Here is a 13,194-nt window from a genome sequence, read left to right on the forward strand (position 1 = left end):
GTGGGGATGGTGTGTTCAGCTGTGTTGCTTTTACGCCAAACATAACGTTTTGCATTGTTGCCAAAAAGTTCAATTTTGGTTTCATCTGACCAGAGCACCTTCTTCCACATGTTTGGTGTGTCTCCCAGGTGGCTCGTGGCAAACTTTAAACAACACTTTTTATGGATATCTTTAAGAAATGGCTTTCTTCTTGCCACTCTTCCATAAAGGCCAGATTTGTGCAATATACGACTGATTGTTGTCCTATGGACAGAGTCTCCCACCTCAGCTGTAGATCTCTGCAGTTCATCCAGAGTGATCATGGGCCTCTTGGCTGCATCTCTGATCAGTCTTCTCCTTGTGTATGAGCTGAAAGTTTAGAGGGACGGCCAGGTCTTGGTAGATTTGCAGTGGTCTGATACTCCTTCCATTTCAATATTATCGCTTGCACAGTGCTCCTTGGGATGTTTAAAGCTTGGAATTTTTTTTGGTATCCAAATCCGGCTTTAAACTTCTTCACAACAGTATCTCGGACCTGCCTGGTGTGTTCCTTGTTCTTCATGATGCTCTCTGCGCTTTTAACGGACCTCTGAGACTGTCACAGTGCAGGTGCATTTATACGGAGACTTGATTACACACAGGTGGATTGTATTTATCATCATTAGTCATTTAGGTCAACATTGGATCATTCAGAGATCCTCACTGAACTTCTGGAGAGAGTTTGCTGCACTGAAAGTAAAGGGGCTGAATAATTTTGCACGCCCGATTTTTCAGTTTTTGATTTGTTAAAAAAGTTTGAAATATCCAATAAATGTCGTTCCACTTCATGATTGTGTCCCACTTGTTGTTGATTCTTCACAAAAAAATACAGTTTTATATCTTTATGTTTGAAGCCTGAAATGTGGCAAAAGGTCGCAAAGTTCAAGGGGGCCGAATACTTTCGCAAGGCACTGTATATCCTCATTTATCTGCCATAGGTGAGCTTTGTGAGACTTCACATTGTTATCCAATTCAACTAATGTATGGTAATAATCTCCTCTCTTCTTGTCAGTCTGCAGAGGCTGAAGATCCTGGTGTCAAGCTAGAGAGGTCTGAAGGAGAGGAGGACCCATGGCACAGCAGAGACATCCAAACTGGAACGGCTGAAGCGCCCCATGTAAACAGAAAAGACCCAACCTCACCAGCACAGCCAAGGACCCGACGCAGCATCACGGAGGTCAGTGGAATGTCGAACGCCGTCCTCAAGTCAGAGACAGACACCAAGACTTTAACTGTAACACACAGTCTCTTACACACAGGATGTGACCACAGATCAGATCCAGAGAGACTGGGGCTGGGGAGACTGGGCTGTCCTCCTGCTCCCGGCTCAGAGTACTTACCAGTATTTCAACAGAGCCAGAGAACGGTTCATTCCAGTGGGGATGGTAACTCGTTAGACACTAATGGTGATGATTCATCTTGTTCTTACGCTACAGAGATGGACCCTGGCAACATATCCTTGGGTTTAGAGACACAAACTGATCTGTCCAGAGGGGACTGGAACCGGTACAGTAGCAGTATATACTCTGAAGGGTGCCTAGATAAGAAAGGGGAGGGTCTGGTGGTAGATGAAGTGACCATGAAAGTGGAGGGCGACGTTCCTCCCACATGGAATACAGATAGTCACCTAGTAGACAGACACTCACAGGGCAGAGATTTCTTAAATTACAGGGGAAGCTTAGAGACAAATCCAAATGTCACGACCCACTCCCCTTTACACACGTTCAGGGATCATGACCAAGTGTCTACGTCGATGGGGCCTTCCGATTTACACAGCCGTGTCCTTTTCGATCAGGTATTGAATTCAAACGACAGGGCTAAAGGCCAGACTCGGGGAGGTGTAACCACATCAGGCAATTGCAAAGAGAAACGGTTCCTCTGCATGTTCTGTAACAAAGGCTTCAGCTGCCTCCAGAAGGTGGAGGTCCACCAGAGGATCCACACAGGGGTGAAACCCTTCAGCTGTACCCAGTGTCACATGCGCTTCGCCCAGGCTGGCACCCTGAAGAGGCACCAGACGGTCCACACAGGGGTGAAACCCTTCAGCTGTACCCAGTGTAACATGCGCTTCGCCCAGGCTGGTGACCTGAAGAGGCACCAAAGGGTCCACACAGGGGAGAAACCTTACAGCTGCCCCCAGTGTGAGAAGAGATTTACCCGCCAGCACCAGCTGAAGATGCACATGAAGGTCCACACGGGAGAGAGGCCGTTCGCCTGTACGCACTGCGGGAAGAGATTCTCAGATAGGAGCTACCTCAGGATACACCAGCAGAAAAAACATTCCACTCAATAGCTTCAGGACGTTTAGATGTATTAAATATAAAGATTCATTTTCATTGTTGTCAGCAGAAAGGACCCACAGATGCATTTGGAATAATGCGAGTAGCAGATTTCAGTGTTGAATATTCCTGGGTAGAATATTACATCCAGACATGTGATATATATTTTAGGCATATTTGTGCCTAAAAAGTCTGTTACATATTGTGTTTGTACTGTGTAGGCCAGGGATGGGCAGCTTTGATGGGTGTGGGAGCCACAAAAAAATCGGAACTCAGTCAGAGCCCGCCCTAGCCTTTTGGGGGCCCTAAGCTATATTTTGCGAGTAGAGCATTTTAGCAAAGAGAAAAAAATGTAGTTTTAGAGTTCATTTCCTGCAATTCTACACATGTTGTCATGGGGCATAGAGAAAATGTTGCAATTTTTAAACAAGTTTTCTGCAATTCTACACATTTTTGCCATGAGGTGGATAGAAGATTGCAATTGTTTAATGTAATTTTATGCAATTCTACGCATGATCATGAGGGCCCCCAGGTCAGTAATTAAATCATGATTGCTACAAGTTTGGAAATAATATGCATTTTGCCAGAGGGTGGAAACAAATGCTTGCAGTTTTTTTATATGATATCTAACGATCAATTGGGTCCCCCCTGTCAGTAATTCGGCCATGATTACTACAAGTTTAGATAGCTTGGGGGGGGTTAATCCATAGACAAAAGGGTTGCCCATCCCTGGTGTAGACTATATGTGACTCGCTCTACAATAATCAGTCGGAAGTAGCAATGACTAATTTGCATATAAATTGTGTTTTTGTCGAAATTTAGATTTTTTGCTATTTGGGGGTTTCATCTGGTTTTAACAAAACAATGTCTTTGCTTTCATCATCTGTATGTGTAATTGCCAAATTCAGTATGAATATAGTTTTTAATCCTTTAAATGTAGGATGAAACGTAGCACTTTCCAATCCGTTTGGTGGATGCTAGCTTGTAAAACATCAGGCTTTCGAGGCACTAGCTTATCTGCACTATCAAAACCCTCATCTATTCCGAAATCATGAATGAATTACAAACTAGCTAGCTCACTATATAGTTTGAATCAAGCTACAATAAGCTATTCAATCGGATGATTTTCCTGTTTTCCCAATCAAAGCTACTGTAGTGTATCATCCGCGGGAAAAGGCTACACTCTCTCGCTCATAAAGACCCATCATACATAGTTACACTGTCACTACTGCCTACACCGTAGCTAGTTAGCTTTGCTTTCAACTGCACTGATGGATTTCCGGGAGAGAAATCGCAAGATTTTTAAATAGTAATGTTGTGCTGGGAGCTGGTTCAGACGATCAGTGGCATCAAGACCACCTGTGCACCTGTTAATCGTGAATCGATCAATGACGGCGCTTCAGTCGGTCGAGGGGAAATATGTCAGTGGTGCTGGGCAAGAAATTGAAAAGGATTGCGAGTTCAGGTGCACGTGCAAGTCCAATAAAGGGAAGCCGTGATATTTGGTTTTTACCCCCGAGGAGATGGTCAAGAGACGTGACCAGATGAATTAGCTAACTCACCAATGGTAAGTGCTTGCCATTCAAATAGTAGTCAAGTTTATGTGGGTGTGTAATGTGTGCATGTTTTCTGTGTCTGTCTATCTGTTAGTGTGTTTGGGTGTGATAAGGCACACGTAGACTGACTAGCTAACTGTTAATGTATTAAAGCCAACTGTGTGTGTGTGTGTGTGTGTGTGTGTGTGTGTGTGTGTGTGTGTGTGTGTGTGTGTGTGTGTGTGTGTGTGTGTGTGTGTGTGTGTGTGTGTGTGTGTGTGTGTGTGTGTGAGTGAATGTGTGGCTTGGGGGGGAGAGAGTGAAGTGGGGGATGTGTAGCCCATGCAACCTAGCTATGTAGATAGTAACTTATGGGACCTGTGTGTGTTGTGGGTGCTGGTATTTGTCCTAAAGACGGGTTACATAAATCCATGAAATGGCCATCTATAAAGTTATGACATTTATTTATATCGAACCTGACCCATTTACACTACTAATAAAAGTGTGTGTGATTCACGCATGCATTTCAATCTGTACAGGTTGTGTAGTTTGTGTTTTATTGAACATGTTTATATCACTTTAAAATGTATTGGCTAGAATAGATGACGACAATGACTGAATGTTAAAAAATTGTATATTGTTAGTTGTCTTATTTTTCAGATGAAAAACATCTAGTGCTCATTGGCAAGATCTCTGGTTCCATGAACCTCTGCAAGGAAATGGTCATCTCGAACCGGAACTAACAAAAAGATAACATCAGAGGACATATTTCTTTGAGCAAATCTGCAGAGAAACATTCAAGTTCCGACACGCGTAAGTTTTCATTTGAGTAATACAACCTGATGTCCTCTGTTCTTATTGGGGCTGCAACAATATTAACAAGTTCATGAGATATTTAAGAAAAGATGAGTAGTAGGCTAAATCATGAATAGAAATAAAACAGCTGAGAATACATTGTGCCTTTCAGCACATTTTAACAGGCATGTTTAAAAATGTCAGAATTTCTACAAAAAGCTGACTGCAGTGATAAAGTTCTATAGTTCTAAGGATCGGGATAAGGCTCCAAGGAAAAAAGAGGTGTGGTGGTCATCTCGCCAGAAAACAGGTGCTGTCCTACGAGGACACTCAGTGAATTGTCCACTATGTCAACAACTTCACCAATATCCTCGCGGTGCCGCTCCCAGGACAGATCCCTGGATTTAAGAAGTCAGACATCCTGATGCTACCGACATTTGAGACCAAAGTCCTGTGTGTGGCGCTAGTACAAAAACGTTAATGCGTGATCATGGTGAGTGTTTTCCTAAATCTCTATACTTATATTTGTACCAAACGCTCGTCAGCTCACGCCAGTGACAAAGACTCTAACCAAAGCCCACACGAATCGGATCCAAAGAGACTGTCGGACCTTACTCTCTGGTGACGCACTGGTGTAGTCAGATTTTCTTTAACGTTTCTCATTTTAGTTGTTGCTTAGAGACCAGGACTTACTCTGATCATTTTTAGCTCATTCTGTTGCTTGAACACTACATTACCAAAAGTATGTGGACACCTGCTCGTTAAACATCTCATTCCAAAACCATGGGCATTAATATGGAGTTGGTCCCCCCTTTGCTGCTATAACAGCCTCCACTCTTCTGGGAAGGCTTTCCACTAGATGTTGGAACATTGCTGTGGGGACTTGCTTCCATTCAGCCACAAGAGCGTTAGTGAGGTCGGGCACTGATGTTAGACGATTAGGCCTGGCTCGCAGTCTGCGTTGTAATTCATCCCAAAGGTGTTTTGATGGGGTTGAGGTCAGGGCTCTGTGCAAACCAGTCAAGTTCTTCCACACCAATCTCGACAAACCATTTCTATATGGACCTCACTTTGTGCAGGGGGGCATTGTCATGCTGAAATAGGAAAGGGCCTTCCCCATACTGTTGCCACAAAGTTGTAAGCACAGAATCGTCTAGAATGTAATTTGTATGCTGTAGCATTAAGATTTTCCTTCACTAGAACTAAGGGGCCTAGTCCAAACCATGAAACACAGCTCCAGACCATTATTCCTTCTCCACCAAACTTTACAGTTGGCACTATGCATTGGGGCAGGTAGCATTCTCCTGGCATCCGCCAAACCCAGATTCTTCCGTTGGACTGCCAGATGGTGAAGTCTGATTCATCACTCCAGAGAACGTGTTTCCACTGCTCCAGAGTCCAATGGCGCCGTGCTTTACACCACTCCAGCATGGTGATCTTAGGCTTGTGTGCGGCTGCTCGGCCATGAAATCCATTTCATGAAGCTCCCAACAAACAGTTCTTGTGCTGACGTTGCTTCCAGAGGCAGTTTGGAACTCAGTAGTAAGTTCTGCAACTGAGGACAGGCGATTTGAGCTTCTCGTTCTTTGAGCTCGTGTGGCCTACCACTTCGCGGGTGAGCCGCTGTTGCTCCTAGACGTTTCCACTTCACAATAACGGCACTTACAGTTGACAGGGGCAGCTCTAGCAGGGCATAAATTGTACGAACTGGCTTGTTGGAAATGTGGCATCCTATGACCGGGCCATATTGAAAGTTACTGAGCTCTTCAGTAAGGCCATTCTACTGCCAATGTTTGTTGATGGAGATTGCATGGCTGTGTGCTCTATTTTATACACCTGTCAGAAACGGGTGTGGCTGAAATAGCTAAATTCAGTCATTTGAAGGGGTGTCCACATTATTATGTATACATAGTTTATGTGTACAATTGTGTGCACATGTATCCATATATGTGCACGTGTGTGTGCGCGAAAACGATGTAGACAGACACTGTCTGTATAGTTGGAGCAAGATGGTGTGTGTGTGTGTGTGTGTGTGTGTGTGTGTGTGTGTGTGTGTGTGTGTGTCTGAGCGTGCGTAAGTGAAAAAGAAGAACATGGGCACTCGTCAATGGATTTCATGTATTGTTTTGTAATTAAGTAAATAGTTGTTGTTCATTATTTGAATAAATGTCTTAAAAGTAATTGCAAACGTTGACTGTGTTTTTCTCAAAAACATGATTTGGTGATACTCTGCATGTAATGGCACGTAACTTTCTTGTCATTTGGAGTAGAGTGATCATGATGGTCTCAGTAGAAAGCTAACATTCTCCTTTTTCCAGCACTGTGTTTTGGGGTCAATGTGACTGATTATGATAAAGCGAGTCACATATCATGTTCACAAATGCCTACTTCATTATTTCCATTCAACTACTTCATTATTTTCCCAAAACATTTTTAATGAGAAAATGAATGCAGTACATCAAGTTCATGCCGATTTTAAATATATGTGATTTTCATATGGTGTATTGAACACTTGTTTATGTTTAATAAAACAATTGGACTTTTCATTCTAAGACTTTCATTGAGACTCTTTAATATACATCACATCTGATCTCACCCTATTCTGCATACACCAGACAGCACTTTATAACCAATATACACTTACTAAATATACCTACACAAACCCAGACACTAACAAACACCTACTGTACATGTCAAAATAGTTTAGTCAGGTTTGTCTGATGATGACTTTTGACTTATCATCATTATTGATTTATTTTTACCCACAACATCATATTTATGATGGGTTTAACAACAATGAAGTCATTCTGTAACTACAGTATAGGACTCAAACGTGGTATGGATGGGTAAAGACTCCATGTCAAAAGTGTGTTTATTATCTTTGTGTATATATATACCTGAGGGAGTGTATGTCTGTGTAATCTTTATCACCTGTCTCTTCCAGGAGGAGGAGGGTCTGGAGGTGTTGCTGGTGAAGGAGGAGGGGTGTGAGGAGGGTCTGGGGAATCCTGAGGGGACCACGGTCATGGAGGACAACCTGACTACACCTCCTCCTGAACCCACAGAGGAACCAACTAAGCAGCACAGGACCAAACACAGTCTCACTGAGGTGAGCCCACTGTATGGTATTAGGTCAGAACCCGTATCCAAAAAGTATCTTAGAGTATGAGTGCTGCTCAGTTTCGCTTTTTAAATCATAATGAATAAGACTACATAGCAGGGATGCAAACGAGTCACCTTTCGTCGAAAATCGACGTTTTGAATCGTGTAGATCCGATGAGAGAAGTTTTTTTGTGAACAATAACGAAGAGGTAGTCGAGAAGCCTGGCCACGGAGACGGGGATGAGAAGGTGATGAAGCGTACTTCATGAGCTGTAACCGAAAAACAACTGGCATTTGGAAAGTTTGAGGCGAGGGAGAAAGTGATGGAACAAGTATTGGCATTGTTAAGTATCTTGCTAGCTGGATCGAATTCTCCTTTAGCTAGCCAGAGAACTGTTGAGCAACATTAGCGAACTTTGATGATCAAATAATTTAGTTTATTGTATGAAAATTAGCTGGCTAATAAAGTCAGACAGCTAGCTATCTAACGTTACAACATCAGATGAGCTAACGTTAGTAACCTAAATAATTCGCTATAGTATTAACTGATAACTGTTATACGACTCCTTGCGGTTCCTCAAGTTATAACGCGTTAGTTGCTTACTGGACCCTGGCAATTTGTGTGAAATGTTAACGAACTAACTACTATGTGAACTAATGTTTACCCTCTACAGTATGTGGTTCATTTTCAGAATGAGAGAGTTAGGTGAACATGAGGCGTTGCTTGTTAAACAAGTGGGTTCAGGGATGAAGTGTAGCTAGAGCTGTGCCTGGTTTATGCTGGATGCCAATAGAGGTGAAAGAAACGGCACACACGTTCCCTCCCGCCAGGTGTACTCTGCCTGAAAGAGGATCAATTACAGCAACAAAGGGTATCATGCTCTGCTGGCACATTGTAGAGCAGATGTCCACAGGAAGAAAGTGTACAATGTAATAACATTCAGTGTAGCCCACAGATATTGCTTTTGTTGTGTTGAACTTGACCGTAACACTTTTGTGTGAGTGAGGGGGGATTATTAAATGTTTTACTCAGTGAACGTTATTGTTGTACACATGTAGCCTTGTGCACTTGATGATGTCTACTATAGTGGCCACTATAATAGAGCAAAAATACAATGCCTGTTTGTTTCATTCTATTTCTACTTTAAGATTTTTTTCCCCCAAGTGCTATATTTAGATGTGCTTGGGGTCACAAGCGTTCTATTTTAAAGACTGTCATGGTAACAAGCATTCTATTTTAAAGGCTGTCATGGTAACAAGCATTCTATTTTAAAGGCTGTCATGGTAACAAGCGTTCTATTATAAAGGCTGTCATGGTAACAAGCGTTCTGTTATAAAGGCTGTCATGGTAACTAGCGTTCTATTTTAAAGGCTGTCATGGTAGCAAGCGTTCTATTTTAAAGGCTGTCATGGTAACAAGCGTTCTATTATAAAGGCTGTCATGGTAACAAGCGTTCTATTTTAAAGGCTGTCATGGCTAACTGGAATATTATTGTATTGTTTTTTTTCTCAAGACTTGAGTGTCATTTGTTGTAAAATCTAGGCAACAAATAACATTGGATTGCTTTCCTTACATTTTTTATTTGTGAGTTAGGTTCACATTAACCACTTTTTATTTTATACACAGAGACTGATCATGTAGATCATATTCTTTGTTGTTTAATTAATTAGTCAAAACCTGTATTTCCCCCCTAGCAGGGATTTTCTTTTGCATGTTTCAGTGCCCCCCCCAAAAAGTGTTACCTCACCAGTTTGCATTCCTGTATATAGGCAGGTGGGGACCTGATCCTAGATCAGCACTTTTACTCTCAGACTGTGGATACTGGCCCAGGTCTTGATTAATTTTGTTTTAAGTGTGGGACCATGCCTTTGACTTAGCAAATCATTAAATAGTGTCAAGTAATCAAATCGACTAACACATTTGCATAGTATTCATAGCGATACCTCATTGCCCAATCAGATGCGCCATAGCAGGGTGCTCATATCAGATTTCTTGATCCAACATCCTCTCACTCTGTATCTCTTACAGCCAGTAGACATTGAGGATGGGAAGGTTGATCTGCTGGTAGTCAAAGAGGAGAGAATAGAAGACATATCCGAGAGCACTGACCTGCTGAGTGGACTAAAGATGGGGGAGCAAGGTAAGAGAGAAATACATATAGCCTACATACAGTAATTGATCTTCAATGGGATAGTGATGCACCTGGCTATGATTTTTTTCCATAAAACTCCATATGTTTTGTTCTCTGCCATGTTTATGAAGTCTATTTTGTAACCTCTTCCCGCAGGTGGTTGGCTAGAGGCTAACAGAGGAGTCTGGGTGTCCATCTTGGATTCCAAGACCGGTGCAGCTAAGATCCCAGGGGACGACATCACTGAGCAGGCCAGGACCAGATGCAACATAATGGAGGTCAGCGGATGGGACAGTGTCCTCAACTCTGGGCTGGGGAACAACACTGTTAACCACAACCAGAAACCGACAGTGAAAGAAAAAACAACAGCTGAACTTAGTCTCCATGGCAACAGACTGGCTGAGACCAGGGCGAGACGTAGATTAGGTCTGCGAGGGCGGGGAGGTGTCTGTATTCAGCTGGAGAGAACAGACACAGAGTTGGTTAGCGATGCTCCCTCCTGCTCTTATAGTTGTGATTCAGAGAGACTGATGGTGCCTCAGGTTAACCCCCTAACAGGTGCTGCCTTCAACCTGCCTTCTATAGGATCCATCAACTGGAACATGGACCCTGAGACAACACAGACACTCCCTGGCCTTCGTCCTCCTCACACTTTCCTAATGTTAAACCAGACCTTAGACAATACCAGTGCCTCAACACTAAATGGCTACGCAAGCCCATTGACAAATGAAAGTGGTAGTAATGCTATCAGCAGATCCAGTGGCAAAGAGAAGCGCTTCCTGTGTTCGTTCTGTGGGAAAGCCTTCAGTTTCCCCAAACAGGTGGAGATCCACCAGAGGATGCACACGGGGGAGAAACCGTTCAGCTGCCATCTGTGCCGGGCCAGTTTCTCCCACTCGTCCAGCCTGAAAAGGCACCAAATGGTCCACACAGGGGTGAAACCCTTCAGCTGTACCCAGTGTAACATGCGCTTCGCCCAGGCTGGTGACCTGAAGAGGCACCAGAGGGTCCACACAGGGGAGAAACCCTTCAGCTGCCCCCAGTGTGAGAAGAGGTTCACCCGTCAGAACCAGCTGAAGATGCACCTGAAGGTCCACACGGGAGAAAGGCCATTTTCCAATACGCACTGCAGGAAGAGGTTCTCAGAGAGGAGCTACCTCAGGATACACCAGCAGAAAAACCATTCCACTCTATAACATTGAAAGTAACCATTCCGCTGGATAGCTTCTGATGTGTTGATCAAACCTTGCAATAAAGACAAAGATTAATTTTCATTGTTGTCAGCAGAAAAGACCCACAGATGCAGATTTCAGTGTTGAATATTCTTTGGGAGAATATTTCATCCAGACATTGTGTGATATATATGCCTAAAAAGCCTGCATAGTGTTTGTATTGTGTAGGCAATGTGATTTTCACAAATACCTATTTCATTACTTCCATTACTCCCTCCCCATACACTTTTAATGAGAAAGTGAATGCAGTTTATCAAGTTCATGCAGTTTTAGTTGAGATGTGTGGTTTTCATATGGTGTATTTAAAACTGGTTTAAGTTTAATAAACACTGACTTTTCAGTCTGACTTTTATTGAGACTCCCTGAAGACACAGTGTACAAAACATTATCCATCTGTCATTGTCCATGACAGACTGACCGGGTGAAAGCTATGATCCCTTATTGATGTCACCTGTTAAATCCACTTCAATCAGTATAGATGAAGGGGAGGAGATCGGGTAAAGATACATTTTTAAGCCTTGAAACAATTGAGACATGGATTGTGCATGTGTGCCATTCAGAGGGTTAATGTGCAAGATAAAATATTTAAATGTGTTTGTACAAGGTATGGTAGTAGATGAAGCATTGAGCATTTCCAGCCAGTTGTGTCAAAAATAGGTTCATTACTCAAGGCTTTGATTAACACAGTGTACACTAGTGGCACCTGCTGATGAAAAGCATTTAGAACAGCCAAATTATTATAGATGACGGCGCACAGGCCGTAGCATGGGGTAGCCTTTTTGTCTTCTACAGAAGCCAATACCAAACCAATCAGGTGGCTAATCGGCAAAAAGAAACGTTTCGGACGTCATTGATCACGTGCATCTGATAAAATTATACAAGCATCGGCACACTGCTTCGAAGTAAACTGCTTAGCGATTTCGACGCATGCCTCAGAGCTCTGGTATCAAACGTAGCATCACGAGTAGTAGGCACCATCCAGCCAACCTGACACAGCTGTGGGAAGCATTGGAGTCAACATGGCTCAGCACCTCTGTGGAACACTTCCGATGCCTTGTAGAGTCCATGCCCTGATGAATTGAGGCTGTACTGAGTGCAAAAGGGGGTGCAACTCAATATTCTGGTGTTCCTAATATTTTCTACACTCAGTGTACAACACATCTTTAACCCTATTCTGCATACACACAACAGTGCATTATAACCAATATACACTTACTAAATATACCCACACTAACAAACACCTACTCTATGTGAAGGGAGTCCGTATGCTGCTAACAGCTTAGCTTCCTCCACTGTTTGACTGCCCCATACTGGGCTTGAACCAGCAACACACATGACCGCCCTCCTTGACAGCGTTCGCCCTACAACAATGTTGCCGATGGAATGGCTCCATCGGCAACATTTCAAGCTAGCTATGGAGTGAGTTTACACTTCAAAATAGGCTCGTCTGATGATGAATTTTGACTTATCTTAGCTGACTCATATCCACAACATATATGTCCACCATGATGGGTTTAACATCAATGAAGTCATTATGTAACTACAGCGTTTATGTAGTTGGGAATTTTTATTTATTTATTTAACTAGGCAAGTCAGTTAAGAACAAATTCTTATTTTCAATGACGGCCTAGGAACAGTGGGTTAACTGCCTGTTCAGGGGCAGAACGACAGATTTGTACCTTGTCAGCTCGGGGGTTTGAACGGTTACTAGTCCAACTCTCTAACCACTAGGCTACCCTGCCGCCCCAGGGTGGGTAAACACTATGTTGAAAGTGTGTTTATTATCTGTGTGTACGTACCTGAGGCAGTGTATGTCTGTGTAATCTGTATCACCTGTCTCTTCCAGGAGAAGGAGGGTCCAGAGGTGCAGCTGGTGAAGGAGGAGGGTTGTGAGGAGGGTCTGGGGAACCCTGAGGGGACCATGGTCATGGAGGACAACCACAATACACCCTGTCTGAACCCACAGAGTAACCAACTGAGCAGCACACAGACCACACACAGTGTCACTGAGGTTTAGTCCACTGTCAACTACATGAATGGTATTAGGTCAGAGCCAGTCCTGTATAGGCAGGTGGGGATCCTAGATCATTGCTCTTACTCT

General features: G+C 43.2%; 1 protein-coding gene across 2 annotated transcripts in view; it reads left to right on the forward strand.

Annotated features, from left to right (window-relative positions):
- The window catches only part of LOC139374771 (uncharacterized), a 33,263-nt gene extending 21,827 nt beyond the window's left edge, over positions 1–11,436 (forward strand). The window contains exons 3-6 of one of the 2 annotated variants that reach the window (XM_071115906.1): positions 1,031–1,195; positions 7,572–7,736; positions 9,759–9,870; positions 10,018–11,436. In XM_071115906.1, the coding sequence (XP_070972007.1) occupies positions 1,031–1,195; positions 7,572–7,736; positions 9,759–9,870; positions 10,018–11,057 (1,482 nt within the window). In that variant the 3' untranslated portion in view covers positions 11,058–11,436. Of the gene's footprint in view, positions 1–1,030; positions 2,710–3,007; positions 3,865–4,476; positions 7,178–7,571; positions 7,737–9,758; positions 9,871–10,017 lie in introns of those variants that run through there. The other variant, XR_011627729.1, reaches the window with a different exon arrangement.
- Positions 11,437–13,194: the final 1,758 nt, after the last annotated feature.

This window comes from Oncorhynchus clarkii, chromosome 19 (genome assembly GCF_045791955.1).
Source record: "Oncorhynchus clarkii lewisi isolate Uvic-CL-2024 chromosome 19, UVic_Ocla_1.0, whole genome shotgun sequence".
In the NCBI taxonomy this organism is placed as follows: domain Eukaryota; kingdom Metazoa; phylum Chordata; class Actinopteri; order Salmoniformes; family Salmonidae; genus Oncorhynchus; species Oncorhynchus clarkii.